At 43.7% G+C, this 16,267-nt stretch overlaps 1 protein-coding gene across 1 annotated transcript; it reads right to left on the bottom strand.

Annotated features, from left to right (window-relative positions):
- Positions 1-12,060: 12,060 nt before the first annotated feature.
- LOC100349255 (lymphotactin) lies at positions 12,061-15,930 on the bottom strand. The gene is made up of 3 exons (XM_002715218.6): positions 15,555-15,930; positions 13,153-13,267; positions 12,061-12,362 (listed from the first exon to the last, which is right to left on the bottom strand). The coding sequence occupies exons 1-3, from the start codon at positions 15,613-15,615 to the stop codon at positions 12,194-12,196; spliced, it is 345 nt and encodes a 114-aa protein (XP_002715264.1). The 5' UTR covers positions 15,616-15,930; the 3' UTR covers positions 12,061-12,193.
- Positions 15,931-16,267: the final 337 nt, after the last annotated feature.

The following is a 16,267-nucleotide window of genomic DNA, read 5'->3' on the forward strand; positions in this document are numbered from 1 at the left end:
GGTACACACCTAACATGATATTTAAAAAAGAAAAATTGCATCATAGCGTAACCATAGTTTACAGGGAACAAGGCTGATTCTGTACTTCTGAACTCTTTTTTTATTGAAGAGTTATTCATGGATTTGAAAGGCATAATTATACACAAAGGAGAGATAGAGAGAGGTCATCCATCCACTGGTTCACTCCTCAAATGACTGAAATGACCAGAGCTGGGCCAAGTTGAAACTAGGAGCCAAGAGCCTGGAACTTCCTCCAGGTCTCCCATGTGGGTAGAGGGACCCAAGCACTTGGTCTATTTTCTGCTGCTTTCCCAGGTGCATTAGCAAGGCACTGGATCAGAAGTCTGGCCTTGTCTAAATAAGATCAGAGTTGGTGAACTCAAGAGGCTTCCATAGCCTTGGCAGCTCATGACAAGAGCCTAGGGTGATTACTGACATCATAAATAAGAGTGTCAATTGTTAAATCAACAACAGGAGTCACTGTACACCTCCCCATGTAGGACCTCTGTCCTTAATGTGTTGTACTATGCAAATTAATGGTAAAACTACTACTCAAACAGTACTCTATACTTTGTGTGTCTTTGTGGGTGCAGTCTGTTGAAATCTTTACTTAGTATATACTAAGTTGATCTGTATATAAAGATAATTGAAAATGAGTCTTGATGAATAATGGGATGGGAGTGGGAGATGGGATGGTTGCTGGTGGGAGGGAGTTATGAGAGGAACAGCCTCTATAATTCAAAAGTTGTACCTTGGAAATTTGTATTTATTAAATAAAAGTTGAAAAAAAATTTAAAAAAAGAAGTCGAGTATCTGAGACCTGAACCCATGCCTATATAGGATGCTGGCATCACAGACAGCAGCTTAACCCTAAGACCCTAATGCTGGCCCTAGTATTGCAGGTACAGATGAAAGATCGGGGCTTTGGAATCTTTTTCCTCCTAGCTAATAAAATGTTCTCTCTCTGTCTTGTCAAGTGCTGGAAGCAAGGTGAACAAGCAAAGAAAAATTGCATCCAAATAAACGGATCCCAGTAACACTGTGGTGGCGTGTTTTCTTGAAGCCCTGAAAATAAGAAACACCGCCACACGCTCCTGTTCCCAACAGTCCTTTCTCACCTGCACTGATACACTAAAGCTTCACAGCTAACAGTAGCTGAGGTGAGGCAGGAGGGGCAGGGACTGCCAGGATGTTAATCATGGAGATGAAGAGAAGTAAGTAGTTGACCCCGGGCCACAGAGCCAGCGTACTCTCAGGCAGAAATCCTGGCTCTGGTTCTTTATCTGTGCTCCTCCGATGCTCTGCATTAGAATAGTGATTCTTTTCATATTTAGAAAATACAGCAGTAAGTCTGTTCGACAAAACGTTCCCCTGCACATATCGAGAGTCCATTTTCTACAGGGCCAAGTGCTGGGTGTGCTGGACAGTGGAGACAATCATAGGCACTTTCTAGTTGATTTGTGATCCTCTCCTCTAGCCAGGCTTTCAGCTTTCTCAGAAGTCGGGTAGCGTAGGTTGAACTAACTACCAGCAAAGCTAGTAACTGTTGTGTTACGCTTCCCCTTGAGACACTGGTGATCATTCTGTGTTTGAAACTCTGATGACCTGAATATGGCACCGAAGTCTAAGTGTAATGGTGGAGAGGCAAATCCTCCTCAGTCAGCACAGCTCAACCACGGGCCTGGAAAATGACCAGGGGTAAATGTACAGGCACATTGATTTCCAGCTCCAGCTGTCATCAAACGGCTAATACTGCCCCGGTGTTTCTTTTTTTTAAGATTTATTTATTTGTTTGAAAGGTATAGTTATGGGGGAGGAGAGAGAGAGAGAGAGAAAAAGAGAGACAGAGAGATCTTCCATCTGCTAGTTCACTCCCCAAATGACCACAATGGCCAGGGCTGGGCCAGGCCAAAACCAGGAGCCAGGAGCTTCATCCAGGTCTCCCACATGGATGGCAGGGGCCCAAGTGCTTGGGCCATCTTCTGCTGCTTTCCTAGGTGGATTAGCAGAGAGCTGGATCAGAGCTGGAGCATCTGGGACATGAACCAGAGCCCATATGGGATGCCGGTGGTGCAGGCAGCTGCTTAACCTGCTATGCCACAATGCTTGCCCCAGTAGTGGAGGATTTTAGAGGTAGAAGATTTAGGTTTGGTAGAATGAAGGGAGATAGCTGATTTAAGTCATATTCACTTTGAAAAATTGTGTGATGTTGATATAATATTAATCATCATCACCTGTGTGAGTGCAGTAACAAATGGATATCTACAAAATGCAATAGCAAATGCCACTATCTTTACAAAAACCAAGTTTTTGTTTTTTGCAGAAGATTCATACAGAATCTCCAAGTTTCCTCTCCCAGTAGAGTTCAGGGTCTGTCTGCTGTGGAGGCCACTGGCAACAGTAGACAGGGACACAGAGTATGTGGCATCTCTCCTGCACCCTTTCTCAACCAACAAATAAGAGAAACTCTGTTCCAGCGACTGGCATTGGATGCAGCAGGTTAAGCCACACCTTGTGGAACTGGCATCTTGTATCAGAATGCTTGTTGAAGTCCTCGCAGCTCTTTCTATCCACTTTCCTGTTCATGTAACTGGAACGGCAACAGAGATGGTATAAGTCCTTTCTATCCCTCTGTCTCTCCCTCCCTCTGTAACTCCGCCTTTCAAATAAATAAATAAACCTTTAGAAAAATACACTACCAGGGCCAGCACTACAGCACAGCAGGGTAACACCCTGGCCTGCAGTGCCGGCATCCCATATGGGCACAGGTTTGAGCCCCAGCTGCTCCACTTCTGATCCAGCTCTCTGCTATGGCCTGGGAAAGCAGTAGAAGATGGCCCAAGTCCTTGGGCCCCTGCACCCATGTAGGAGACCTGGAGAAGGCTCCTGGCTCCTGGCTTTGGATCAGCACAGCTCCAGCCATTGCAGCCAACTGGGGAACCAGCAGATGGAAGACCTTTCTCTCTCTCTCTCTCTCTCTCTCTCTCTCTCTCTGCCCCTCTTCTGTGTAACTCTGACTTTCAAATAAATAATCTTAAAAAAAGAGAAAAATACACTACCATTCAATTATGTCAGATTTAACTGCCCTGTGTTCTTAACAAACTCCAGTCTTAAATGTGATGACTAAACTGAAGCAATGAATGTCTTTCAACTTTTTACTGAAATATAATACACACACCAAAAAAGTGTACATTTTGGAAGTTAGCTAATAGGCAACTTTTTATCAACTGAACATGCCTGTGTAGCCAGCACTCACATCAAGAAACAGTTCAACTGCATTGAGCACCTCACTTCTGAAGTTTATGTTCATGTCCAGTGTCATCTTTATTAAATGGTGCAAATCTCACAAAGGTAATATAAACTATAGCATATTCACAGTCAATCATGTGAACATAAGTTCTAACACAAACACACAATGCACAGTTTCTTTGACAAATATCTGAGGATTTTTGGTCTCAGTGAGGTGTAGCCAAATCAGCCATTAGATTTCTCTGCTGTCGTTAGTAGAAATTTTAAATAATTAATTCCTCAAGACGAAGGACATTTCTTTCAAATATGCCCCAAATTGGGCCGGCGCCGCGGCTCACTAGGCTAATCCTCCACCTAGCGGCGCCGGCACACCAGGTTCTAGTCCCGGTCGGGGCGCCGGATTCTGTCCCAGTTGCCCCTCTTCCAGGCCAGCTCTCTGCTGTGGCCAGGGAGTGCAGTGGAGGATGGCCCAAGTGCTTGGGCCCTGCACCCCGTGGGAGACCAGGAAAAGCACCTGGCTCCTGGCTCCTGCCATCGGATCAGCATGGTGCACTGGCCGCTTGGGCCCTGCACCCCGTGGGAGACCAGGAAAAGCACCTGGCTCCTGGCTCCTGCCATCGGATCAGCGTGGTGCGCTGGCCACAGCGCGCTGGCCGCGGCGGCCATTGGAGGGTGAACCAACGGCAAAGGAAGACCTTTCTCTCTGTCTCTCTCTCTCACTGTCCACTCTGCCTGTCAAAAAAAAAAATGCCCCATATTGGAGTAATGAATGACAATTTAGCCAATCCCAATCAAAGAAAAAAATAATCATAAAAATGAGGAAAATGACCATGACACTATACCAGTTTTATATAGTTTGCCTATTCTGTTTGTAATAAAAAAGTAAATACTCAAGCTAATATTTAGCTCAGTTGTAAAGTTAAAGGCATGGATGTATAAATAATCACTTTTTCTCTCCAATCATTTAATGTGGACATGCCTCAAGGCCCAGTAGCACAACTTTTCATGCAACTGCCCTGAATTACAAAATGAACCTGCTCTCCAAATTGAGCTACTATAGCGGGGCCAGCGAGGGGTGGGGGGAGGTTTCTCTGCTCATGTCTGCCTGTCTTGGATCTGCCATCCACAGATGAGAATCTTGCTTGTTGGTGGCATAGATCCCCTGAGGCACCCAGGTTGGTCAGCCTCAGCTGAACAGCTCCACAAGGCTGTGTGGATGGCCACTGGCTATAGTGACCTGCAGTTTCTCCTGGGGTGGACACAGATATGAGAACCTGCCATGAGGTCAACCATGGGAAATGGTTCTAAATAAACTACATGATTTCAACTGCGAGACAAATTACTCAATATCGCAGACATCACAATGAAATTCAAGTCGTCCTCTAAAAAATGTTCAACTCCAAAACCTACAAACTTCATTCCTCGGCCCCAAGAAGCCTGCCTAAGTCACATTTTCATTCGTCTTTCACTGCTATTCCATTCCTTGTTCCTACATAGTTGTCATCTTAAATCTCCTGGCCTATGCCCCATTCATTTAATTCATATTTGCTGAGCATTGTACCAGATACTCTGCCCGCCTTGGCACACAGTCATGGGAATTTACTTTCATGGAAATTGTAGCCTTAATGAGAGCAGCAAATCAATCAAATAATCAACAAAAATATCTTGATCTCTTCGACCTCCACACTCGTTCACTTAATTGTTTCTCCAATTAGCTTTTGGCTTATAAATCCTTCTCATCCTCTGTGGCCCTGTCGAAATATTTTTATCCATGCAACATGCATGCAGACTTACTGCATGCAACATGCCTCCCACTGCCAAGTGACAAGTCCCTTTTAGAACAACGCTGGTGACTCATCCAGTGGATACTGAATTCCATTTATGTGCACCTTTTCCCCCTTGGAGGGACATAAAGAGTGCCACAGATATTCAATCCTATTTTTGCCTCATTCTTATGAAAGGATTAGCGGTCAAAAGGGAATAAAAATGAAGTCTAGGATTCTGTTTGAATTACTTGCAACATGACCAACCCAGTCATCTCACAGTGACGGGCACCTTCTCTGAGCCTCATACACCATGAACCACACCAGAAATATCACATGATCTAAATGCAGGCCACCATCAGCCAGCTTATTACACAACGCAGACATCAATAATTTATTATAGCATTCTTTCTGCTGAGTCAGGGAGTAATCTCAAGCTCTCATCCAACACAGAAAGTCAGGCAGCCACTGTGAGACAACTGGAGTGATTTGAAAGAAATGTACTATCATTCTCAGGCCATTCCATTAAATAGACAGCCGTCGGTAACCTTCACCTTTTGTTATCGTATTCTCCTGTGCAGGTGTTATCTCCACAACCACTTCTAAATGACTTCAGTGGCAAGGTCTGTGCCTTATGCTCCTTTTAGTAGCTCTAATTCAGCAACTACATGAGTCTGTATGTTAAGCACAAACTATGGATAACTCCTTTGCAGGTGTTACAGAAAGCACAGCAATTGGGGCCAGCATTGTGGTGCAGCAGATAAAGCTGCTGCCTGTAATGACAGCATAGTATGGGCACCAGTTGGAGTCTTGGTTGTTCTGCTTCCAATCCAGCCCCTTACAAATGGCCTGCAAAAAACAGTGGAAGATGGCCCCAGAGCTTGGGCCCCTGCCATCCATGTGGGAGACCTGGAAGAAGCAGCTGGCTCCTGGCTTCAGCCTTAACCAGCCCCTGACATTATGGCCATCTGGGAAGTGGAAGATATCCCCCCTCCCAAATCAGTCTCTCACACTCTCTCTGTAACTCTGTTCTCTTCAAATAAAGAAATAAATCTTAAGAAAAAGGGAAGGGAAGGGGAGGGGAAGGGGGGGGAGGGAGGGGAGGGGGAGGGGAGGGGAGGGAAGAGGAGGGAAGGGTTGGGAGGGACAGCAATTAATAAGATGTAGTTTCTACTACCAAGAACTTTCGATCTCTTTTGGAAACATGAGAAGTTCACAAATGTATACGATTTGAGAAAGAATAAAATAAATGGCATAAGGCCTAGAGGTTTAAAAAAAAAATCACAAATTAGCATTGGTATTGTGTTGCATCAGGTTAAGCTGCCACTTGAGATGCTGGCATCCCATACTGGAGTGACGGTTCAAGCCCAGCTATTCTGCTTCTCACCCAGCTTCCTGTTAACGAGCATGAGAAGGCAATAGAAGACTAGAAGATGGCAAAAGCGCTTGGGCTCCAGTCTCTCCCATGGGCAGCAGGGAGAGAGAGAGAGAGAGAGATCACATGACAGCCCCTCCCTCTTTTGCCCACAGTCAATGATAGGGTTATAAAACTCACCTCTCTCATCCTCCTCCCCAGTACCCCACCCCACCACCTTGCCATCTTTTTTCACTCAGCATCTGGTAGCTCTAATTAAGATCTTCTCAGTCTGGCCGTGTGGCTTTTTTTTTTTTCTTATTCTACCAAATGAAACTTCTTTCCAAATATCTGATTCAGCAATTTCATCGTCATAAGAGCAATCACAAATTTCAGGAGGAAGCAGATTATGTAGACTAGGAAATCATTCTGGGCAACACAGTGTAACAGGAAATCAACAAACATCCCTTGTGTTAGGTTGAAATTTTGGGGGGCATTGGAGGAACAGCTCTCCCTCCGCACACTCCACCTCTCAGCCATACTTGGGCTTCTGATTCCTACTCAAAACCTTTTCTTCCACCACATTTCTCTTTCTCTCATTACAAATTCATCTCCCTGCTCCTCTTTGCCTCCCACTGCCAAGTGACAAGTCCCTTTTAGAACAACGCTGGTGACTCATCCAGTGGATACTGAATTCCATTTATGTGCACCTTTTCCCCCTTGGAGGGACATAAAGAGTGCCACAGATATTCAATCCTATTTTTGCCTCATTCTTATGAAAGGATTAGCGGTCAAAAGGGAATAAAAATGAAGTCTAGGATTCTGTTTGAATTACTTGAAGATTCAGACTGAACACCAGATTTTCATTTTTCCAGTGTCTTCTTCTCCTCACTTCCTTATTCTTGATGGTTTTTATTCTCTTTGGGATTTATGATAAGTGACTATACTGGAAATTAGACCAAAATCATTGCTATCACTTGTGCTGTTTCTTAATGAGTCACCCAAGCTTGAAACGTCAGTAGAGTCTCAATTCCTTCAAATAGTTCCTTCCCACACAACTAGACACTCAAAAAGTATTCAAGACATTGAAGAAGCTTGGTCGGTGAACCTCTGGAACCCACTGATGCCAAACTTATTGCTGTTTAACCCTGCTTCTTACTTCCTGGGAATAATTAGCTCTGATCCCCCTCTCCCCCATCCCCGATCCATTCTTGGCTTAGCCTGTAAATAATGCAAATAATTGGGCAATTCCCATAAGTATTTGATTTTCTCCTGTTCCGGTCCTGATTCCTTGAAGTCAAGGAAATTGGTGAACAGAGTAGTTGACTCAGTGCAATTAACATATAGAGCTGAGCCACACTATACAGTCAGGCAGTCATACCTAACTAACGTGCTCCCTGGTTAAGCAGGTAAAGGAAACATGATTTAAATCACGCCAAGCCATCTTCCAAAGTCACCAGGCCCAGAGCCACCTCCTGATTGGCTTCCTGGCTCCTGTCCTGTTTCCTATGTCCCATCTTCCACTCAGCACCCGGTGTTATTTCCCATGGCCTTTAAAATGAAGTACAGTCATCCCTGGCAATCCATAGGAAATCAGCTCCACCCCTGCCCTCCCCCACATGAAAATCAAATCCTTTATATAGAATGACAAATAACTGCACACAACCTACACACAGCTTCTGGTATACTTTAGACCATCCCTGGGTGACTTACAATACCTATCACAATGCACACGCTATGTAAATAGTTGTTAGACTGATTGATAGAAAATAATGACAGGAAAAAAGCCTGAGCATGCTCAGTGCAGACACAATTTTATTCCTTAACATTTTCACTTTGTGTTTGCAGGAATCAGCAGGTGCAGAACCCATGGGGAAGGAGCCCTCAGATATGGAAAATGGACTCTACATACTTCTTGGTATGGCAGACAAGCCCCTCAGTGACAATCCCTCTGTCTATTTAATCTCACATTTTGCAGTCACTCTCACTGCTCTCTAACCTTCCCTATGCCTCTCAGTCCTCCTAAACTTTCACTTCCTAGTGCATCAGAGTGATGACCTACAGACCCTTGCGCACGTGCTAGCCCCCTTGGCTTGAAGGGTAAGCCCTAGGGAAAACTCTGCCACATCTATCAGGACTCAGCAGAAAGTCTTTTCCATAGAAGCCTGGCCTGACCCTCCCTCCGCACTAAGACTTGGAGAACTTTCTCCTGTAAACCCAAAGTTCATACTCTCTGCTTTCCCTATCTTCCCACATACCACATGATGTTGAAATGGTCTTCCTGAAGGTAAGAACCCAGAGACAAGGTGTCTGCTTTCACCACTACATTCCGTTCCAGCAAAGCATCTGGAATACATCAGGTGCACAGTGAGTTATCTTTATTGGTTGAGTGAGTAGATGAAAGAAAGGTTCTGGTCATTCAGCAAGGGAGCTGCATGAGAATAGAGGCTTTGTTCTGCTCACTAGTCAACAACACTGAGACCTTTCTGAGGACAGCTGAGGGCAGCTTGATGGAGTGAAAAAGTCAGGTATTGCCCATGTCCTTCCACACATCCCTAGGGTCCAGAAAGCATTTGAGAAGTACAAAGACTTAGCTCAATCAGGAAACAATTACACTCACCTTTTGTGTCTTTGCTATTTGTCACTCTTTATAAAGCAAGACATTTATTTTTATTTACTAAGGGCTTATTTTTCTTTAAAACCATCTTTGAAAATTATGATAGATGTGGGGGCTGGCATTGTTGCATAGCAGGTTATGCCAGAATTCCATATAGGCACCGGTTCAAGACCTGTCTGCTCCACTTCTGATTCAGCTTCCAGCTTGGGAAAGCAGTGGAAGTTGGCCCAAGTTCCTGGACCCCTGGACCCACATGGGAGACCTGGGAGAAACTCCAGACTTCTGGCTTCCGCCTGGCCCAGCACTGGCTGTTGCAACCATTTGGGGAGTGAACCAATAGATGGAAGATTGATGTTTCTCCTCCTCCTCTTTCTCTTCCTCCTCTCTTTTAAACAACTAACTCTGCCTTTCAAATAAATAAAAAATAAATATTTTTAAAAAAAAATTATGATAGACAAATAACAATGAGAAAGGATAGGTGGCTCCACTTTTTGCTAGAAGGCAAGTTTTTAATGGTTTCCACTCTGGTTTACCAATGTTATGATAAGAACAGTAGAACATTGGCCAGTGCCGTAGCTCACTAGGCTAATCCTCCACCTGAGCTGCCAGCACCCAGGGTTCTAGTCCCAGCTGGGGCACCGGGATCTATCCCGGTTGCTCCTCTACCAGTCCAGCTCTCTGCTGTGGCTCAGGAAGGCAGTGGAGGATGGCCCAAGTTCTTGGGCCCTGCACCCGCATGGGAGACCAGGAGGAAACACCTGGCTCCTGACTTCAGATCGGCACAGTGTGCTTGCCGCAGCGCTGGCTGTAGCAGCCATTTAGGGGGTGAACCAACAAAAAGGAAAACCTTTCTCTCTCTCTCTCTCTCTCACTAACTCTGCCTGTTTAAAAAAAAAAAAAAAAAAGAACAGTAAAACAAGCTGACTCCAACAGGCTGCCCTCAGTGCCTCCTGAAACATCTTGATCTTGCTGAGTACAAGCAATATCAAGACTAGACAATACCTAGTACTTCTCTTTTCACTTAAAACTATCAAGATGATGTCCATTCTTCCCATTAGTGTCAAAACAGGATGCATGCCATCATCCACAACTCGGATATCAGAATCACAAGCATGAAATAAATCAGCAAATTGTTGCTGAGAATATAAGAAAGCATGAGGGGCCGGCGCCGAGGCTCACTAGGCTAATCCTCCGCCTCGTGGCGCCAGCACACCAGGTTCTAGTCCCGGTCGGGGCGCCGGATTCTGTCCCAGTTGCCCCTCTTCCAGGCCAGCTCTCTGCTGTGGCCAGGGAGTGCAGTGGAGGATGGCCCAAGTGCTTGGGCCCTGCACCCCATGGGAGACCAGGAGAAGTACCTGGCTCCTGCCATCGGATCAGCGCGGTGTGCCGGCCGCAGCGCGCCAGCCGCGGCGGCTATTAGAGGGTGAACCAACGGCAAAGGAAGACCTTTCTCTCTGTCTCTCTCTCACTGTCTACTCTGCCTGTCAAAAAAAAAAAAAAAAGAAAAAGAAAAGAAAAAGAAAAGAAAGAAATAAAGCATGAGGCTTGGGTGTTGAGGGACCAGATGATCATTTCATTAAAAGTTTACTGCAAATTGTGATCATATCAAAAATGTTCAATGCAATAGTGTTAGGGACATTAAAAGCTTAGTGACAGTAAAGCCTGACTTGAATGATTCACTAAATCGGCAACAACCACAGAAATCACAAAGAGAGATTATTGTCCAACTCAAAAATCATTAATATTTACTTAAAGTCTTTTATATCAAAAGTCCTATTTTTACTAAACAGATCAATGAAAGAAGTAAAAGCCCTCTCCGCTTTTTTCCTTTAACAGGAGATCAAAGTACAACACAATGAGGTAATTGAATTTGCTTGAAATCAAATTTAAGTAAAGTATCTTTTTTTATTTTTTATTTGAAAGGCAGAGTTAGAGAGAGGCAGAAGCAGAAAGAGAGAGAAAGAGAGGGAGAGAGAGAGAGAGAGGTCTTTCATCCCCTGGTTCACTCCCCAGATGGCCGCAATGGCTGGAGCTGAGCCGATCCGAAGCCAGGAGCCAGAAGTTTCTTCTGGGTCTCCCACGTGGGTGCAGGGACCCAAGCACTTGGGCCATCTTCTATTGCTTTCCCAGGCCATAGCAGAGAGCTGGATCAGAACTGGAGGAGCTGGGGCTCAAACCTGTGCCCATATGGGATGCTGGCACTGGAAGCGATGGCTTTACCTGCTGCACCACAGAGCCAGCCCTGTGAAGTACTTTTTTTAATGTTTCTTTATTTATTTCTAAGACAGAGTGATAGAAAAAGAGAAAGAGAGGTCTTCTCTTGTACCCCTGCAGCCTCATGGGAGTTCTGAAAGAAACTCTGGCCTTCCAGCTTTGGCCTGGCCCCCAGCCCCAGCCATTGCAGCCATTTCGGGGTAAATCAGCAGATGGAAGATTCTCTCTCTCTCCTTTTGATCTGATGGATCATTCCCCAAATGCCTTCAATAGCCAAGGCTGTGCCATACCAAAGCCAGGGACTTGTATCTCCATCTGAATCTCCCACATGGGTGACAATAACCCAAGCACTTGGGCCATCATGCACTGACATCCGGGTGTATTAGCAGAAAGCTGAGCCAGAAGCAGAGTAGCTAGAACTTGAATCCATATGGGAGGCATATTGGTGGCTAAACCCATGTGCCACAAGGCCTGCTGTATGGAGCCTTTTTTTGAGTAGTTGAGCCTCAAAATGGGAACCCAGTAACAGTTGGATTAGTTTTTCGCTTATGTTATAAATAAAACTCTATTATGAAGACAAATTGATATAGGTCATGAACTGTTGCATTTTCACAGTCTTAACTATGAATCGTGTTTAAGGATACATTACAAGCTAGAACTTAAAGTAATAAATTTAGCCTTTGCCAATAACAAACTGCAGGCTAAAATCTCTCCCATCATGGATACCATCAAAGATGGGTACAGTTAGGACAGAAATTAAACATAAATATTTCCTTTCCCAATATAGAGTGTATAGACCATGAAATAATTCTTAACAATAAATATTTATTAACTAGGGTTTCTAAGAATGAATATGAAAAATCTTAAAATATAAAAATATAAGAAAATAATTTTATTCATGCAGCATTTTCATAGACAGTGAACATAGCCTAAGTCCATAAGCTTCTAAAGTGAAATGAGCTGGTTGGCTGGGAGGGGACAAGGTGTGAGGGGCCACTATGCAGTCAGGGTCACAGCTCTCCTGGTGGACTGTTGGGTTCCTGTAGGCTGGGTCTGGGTGGTGCTCCTTCTGGTGCTGGGCTTGTTACTTATACTTTTGATTGCTGTTTTCACCCACTTGGCTTGTGGATCAGCACAGACTTTTAGGCCACGTTTGGTAATAAAACTGCAATGGAAGAGAAAGACAGAAAAGTTAGCCACATTCTCTAAGCCTCAGGGCCTTAGGTCAGACCAGACAGGAAGAGTTCTTATGCAGAACAACGGGGAGAAATAGTCTTTCAGAACCATAAGACCATAAATGAACACCTTTCTTCTGGCATCTATCTCAACTCAAGGGAGAACTACCTCTAGAAAACTCCTTGGTTCATCCTAATTGACAGGCCCCTTTTCTCATCATCCAGTTTAATTATTGTAGCTTCTTCCATTCCAAAACTACATGCACTCATCTGATTTTTTTATTAAAGATAATGTATTTTAATTTTTGAGGAGAAATTTTGGAATAATGTGTTAGGAAGAACTGCTGCTTCTAAATATGAGGTCCTGGAAAGAAAGCAGTACCACATAGGCTGCTTTTTACCCGTATCCTTGAGCTACAGTAACTAATTAAGCACACACTCTTCTCAAGTCTACCCCTAACCATGGCTGTGTGGACAAGTCCTGACACAGGTCAGCCATCTGAAAACCCAGTCCTCAGAAGTAGGTGCAGAATTCACCTGATTCCCTATAAATTAAATTAGAATGGAGGACTAATCTTTATTTTCTGACTGCATTTTCAGAGGAATCATTATTTGATAGGACTTCAGGGAGACAATTAATAAGAAAAACTAAAGTGCTATTGGTTAAGTTGAGGTTTTCCTATATGTTGACCTATTTTTCCTGAGGAGGGCAGCATTTTTATCAACTGTGTTTCTGTATTTCTGTGCTTCACCAAGTCAGCTCTGGGGATTCAAACTCACATTACTGCTTTCATGGGGCCCTCCTTGATGGTGTAGGTCCTGATCCTGTTCACTGGCAGTGGCTGGGTAGTCAGACTGACACAGATACTCTTATCTGGAACTTCACTCCCCACACCTGAAGGGGAAAACAGACAAATAAGCATACAACTCAACAAATATCAAGCTCCATAGAACAATTGCCTGTTAGATTATTCTAACAGTGCTGTACAAATACAAGTCCAATTGCTCCTTGTAGAAGAGATGGTTCACATTGGTATTCTCAGTGTCTTACATATCATAGATTCTTAGCACATGCTTGACTAATTAAAAAAATTGAAATCATGGTATTATTTCAGGAACTTCATGCTAAGAGAAAATAACAAGGTGTTGTCCATCTACGTTTAGTTTCACCAGTACACCAATGATGGCTAGCAGATGCCCCAATGGCATTCATTCACTCATTCATTTATGCAACAGCTCTTCATTGAGTGCCTATCATGACCCTAGTATTTATAGCACTAATTAATACAAACATTGATCCTGTTTTCATGGAGCACATCTATGCCTCAAGTAGGCAATAAACAGGTAAACAGAGAAGATCATTTGAATTAGTTATAAGCACTACAGTGCTATAAATGAAGGAGCAAAAGAATCATGCAATGAAGACTCCTTTCAGCAAGGCGACCTCCAGTGAAGGGGGGCAGCTTTCTTTTCGCTGAGTAAAGGTGTTCTCATTTTAGGAAGTAGCTGCTAAAGCATTCATCCTCAACAGAAATGACCCAAGAGGAATTGAAGTCAAGTGTGGGGAATGATCTTCTATTGCAAGCAGCAAAACAACTTGGAGGAGTTAATAATATCAAATGTTTAGCAAAAATCTAATCAACATTTCTAAGTGCTGATTTTCTCCTTAGCTGGAGACACTGGCATTTGCTTCACAGAGAATCCCCAGCTAAAAAGCATCTAAAGTAGCCACCAGTGGTGATCAAGTTGTATCATCCCATCAGAAGGCATTAGAGAAAAGCGCCCAGGAGCATTGCTTTTCCTCATCTCTGATTTCTCATCCTCAGTGCCAGTCTGCAGGTTCTTGACTCTCTAGCTCTCTGCCAGTTTACTTTTCCAATGCTAAACTACCCCCGAACCCAGAAAAAGCCACAAGTCTGCATTTTTGCAGAATCTCTCAAGACCAAAGAATTCTATATTATTCTAAACAACAAAACATTTCTTTATTTTCAGCCATGTTACTGTGTCTGTATTAGCCATTCAAACATCACCTTTGTTCAGGCTATAAAGTTGAATCAACACAGATATTGTTTTGTTCCATTTTGGTCCATAAGAAGCTAAGTCCCGGTGGGAATTATAGAATTCCTTCAAGTAGGAAATTTGAGACAATATCTGCAGGTCTCCTCAGCATCCCTCAGATCTGGACCTGTATCACATAGCACACCTATTGTCTCGGCAAAATGCTAGCCACGTGGCAACACGGGACCTGATTTAGTAGTTTGAAACTGGGTTTCACCAGTATCTTTGGTTTTGTCCACAATTTCAAGAAGTTCCAGATTTTGCCACCTTTATTTATGGACTCTCTCAAGGATGCATGATCAGGTCATGATATTGTAGTTAAGTAAGTCTACAAATCAAGATTACACGTAAGTCTATAATTAACTCTGGCCAGAGCGAGGTTAATTAAAGCTGAATCTCATCTGTCTGTGTCTTGCAACTGTGTTTGCCTGTGTTGAAGCTGTCAATCTACCTGTTAGTATTCACTATCACCTGATCTCTTACAAGGTCAAGAAAAATGTATCACAAATGACAATATTCATAGCAGTGATAATAGACTCCTCTTCATACTTAAAACTAATATTAATTTTCCAGATATGAAGTTATGGATGCCTAGCCATTTTTTATTTTGCTTTTAAAAAATATATACATCATCTATCTCATTCCCACATTATAACTGAACTCCCAAAGATTTTGAGAATTTATCAAGATCAATGTTTAATGTACAAAACTATAAATGCATTTATAATCATCATCACCTTTCTGTAAATAATAAGCAAAAAGTATTATTTGTAGGGAGATCTAATATGATTAAAGAAGTCACAAATAAATAATCAGTCATAAAGTGTATTTAATTTTAATCCCAAAATAGAAAATCTGTTATTATAGTTGATTTTAGACTGATAAGCATAGGCCCAGAGTGGTTAAGACACCCTAAGTCCCCCAAATTAGGAACAGTATGAGCCCAGATACTAACCAAACTCTCCCTGTCTCAGGAGTCTAGAGTGGAAATTACCATTCCCAAAATGCACATGGAAAGCAGGAGAATTGAGAAAGCTGCTTATTCCACGTAAAAACTGAGCTAAACCCAAAATAGGTGCCCCCTGCCTCAAATCCCTGTTCTTATCCAGAGCTTCTCTGCTTACCTTCCACAATGGATGTGGTGAGACAGCAGATGCAGAGGAGGACCAGGAGCAGACGTCTCATGGCTGAGGTCCTGCTGAGCTGTGCTGGGAGAGTGAGGATGGGGCTCCGCAGGTGCCTCTTTTATTCCTCCAATGGTCAGCGCACTTCCTGTGGGGACAGGGGACTTTCAAGGTGGGTGTGGAATTGTGGAAAGTCTTTGCAATGCTGATGCTTTTTTTAATTAGAAAAAAAACTTCCTTTGCTCTGTTCACATTAACCCCACACCTTGTGGCCCTTTCCCTCTCCTGTGGTTAAACGTGTCAATGAAACCAAACCCATGCACAAAAGAAAACGTGGTTGTTTCTTCTCCAGCCACCAATCTAAATTCAGATCTTCCAGTGCAGACGTGCCCCACGGCTGTGGAGATGTCACAGCCTGGCAAGAGGACAGTGTAAAGGAAATAAGGTGGGAGCAGCCACTGCAGTCCAGCCAACCTACCTCCTGGGACGTGTGGCTTCCACAGCCTTAACTCAGGAGCCTCCTGTGCTCCTGTATGCCAAGGGGGGGCGGGGGGGAGGGACGCTGCTGCCACTCTGGAGTTTCTCACCCTCTGCTCTTTTTCTTCTCATTTCTCTCCTCTGCCCTTAGTTAAGTTGCCCCCGTTTCTTCATTTGAGTCTCCTCAGGTACCTACAAAACATTTAAATAGGTATTCTGAGTATGTCTATGTATGT

This window comes from Oryctolagus cuniculus, chromosome 7 (assembly GCF_051225735.1).
Source record: "Oryctolagus cuniculus isolate XC-2025 breed Fujian yellow rabbit chromosome 7, ASM5122573v1, whole genome shotgun sequence".
Classification (NCBI taxonomy): domain Eukaryota; kingdom Metazoa; phylum Chordata; class Mammalia; order Lagomorpha; family Leporidae; genus Oryctolagus; species Oryctolagus cuniculus.

Coding starts and splice junctions, on each gene's coding strand:
- LOC100349255 (XM_002715218.6), bottom strand. CDS start 15,615: ATGAGACGTCTGCTCCTGGTCCTCCTCTGCATCTGCTGTCTCACCACA. Junction 13,268..15,554: donor CACCACATCCATTGTGGAAG/GTAAGCAGAGAA, acceptor TTTCCCCTTCAG/GTGTGGGGAGTGAAGTTCCA. Junction 12,363..13,152: donor GGCCCCATGAAAGCAGTAAT/GTGAGTTTGAAT, acceptor CTTCCATTGCAG/TTTTATTACCAAACGTGGCC.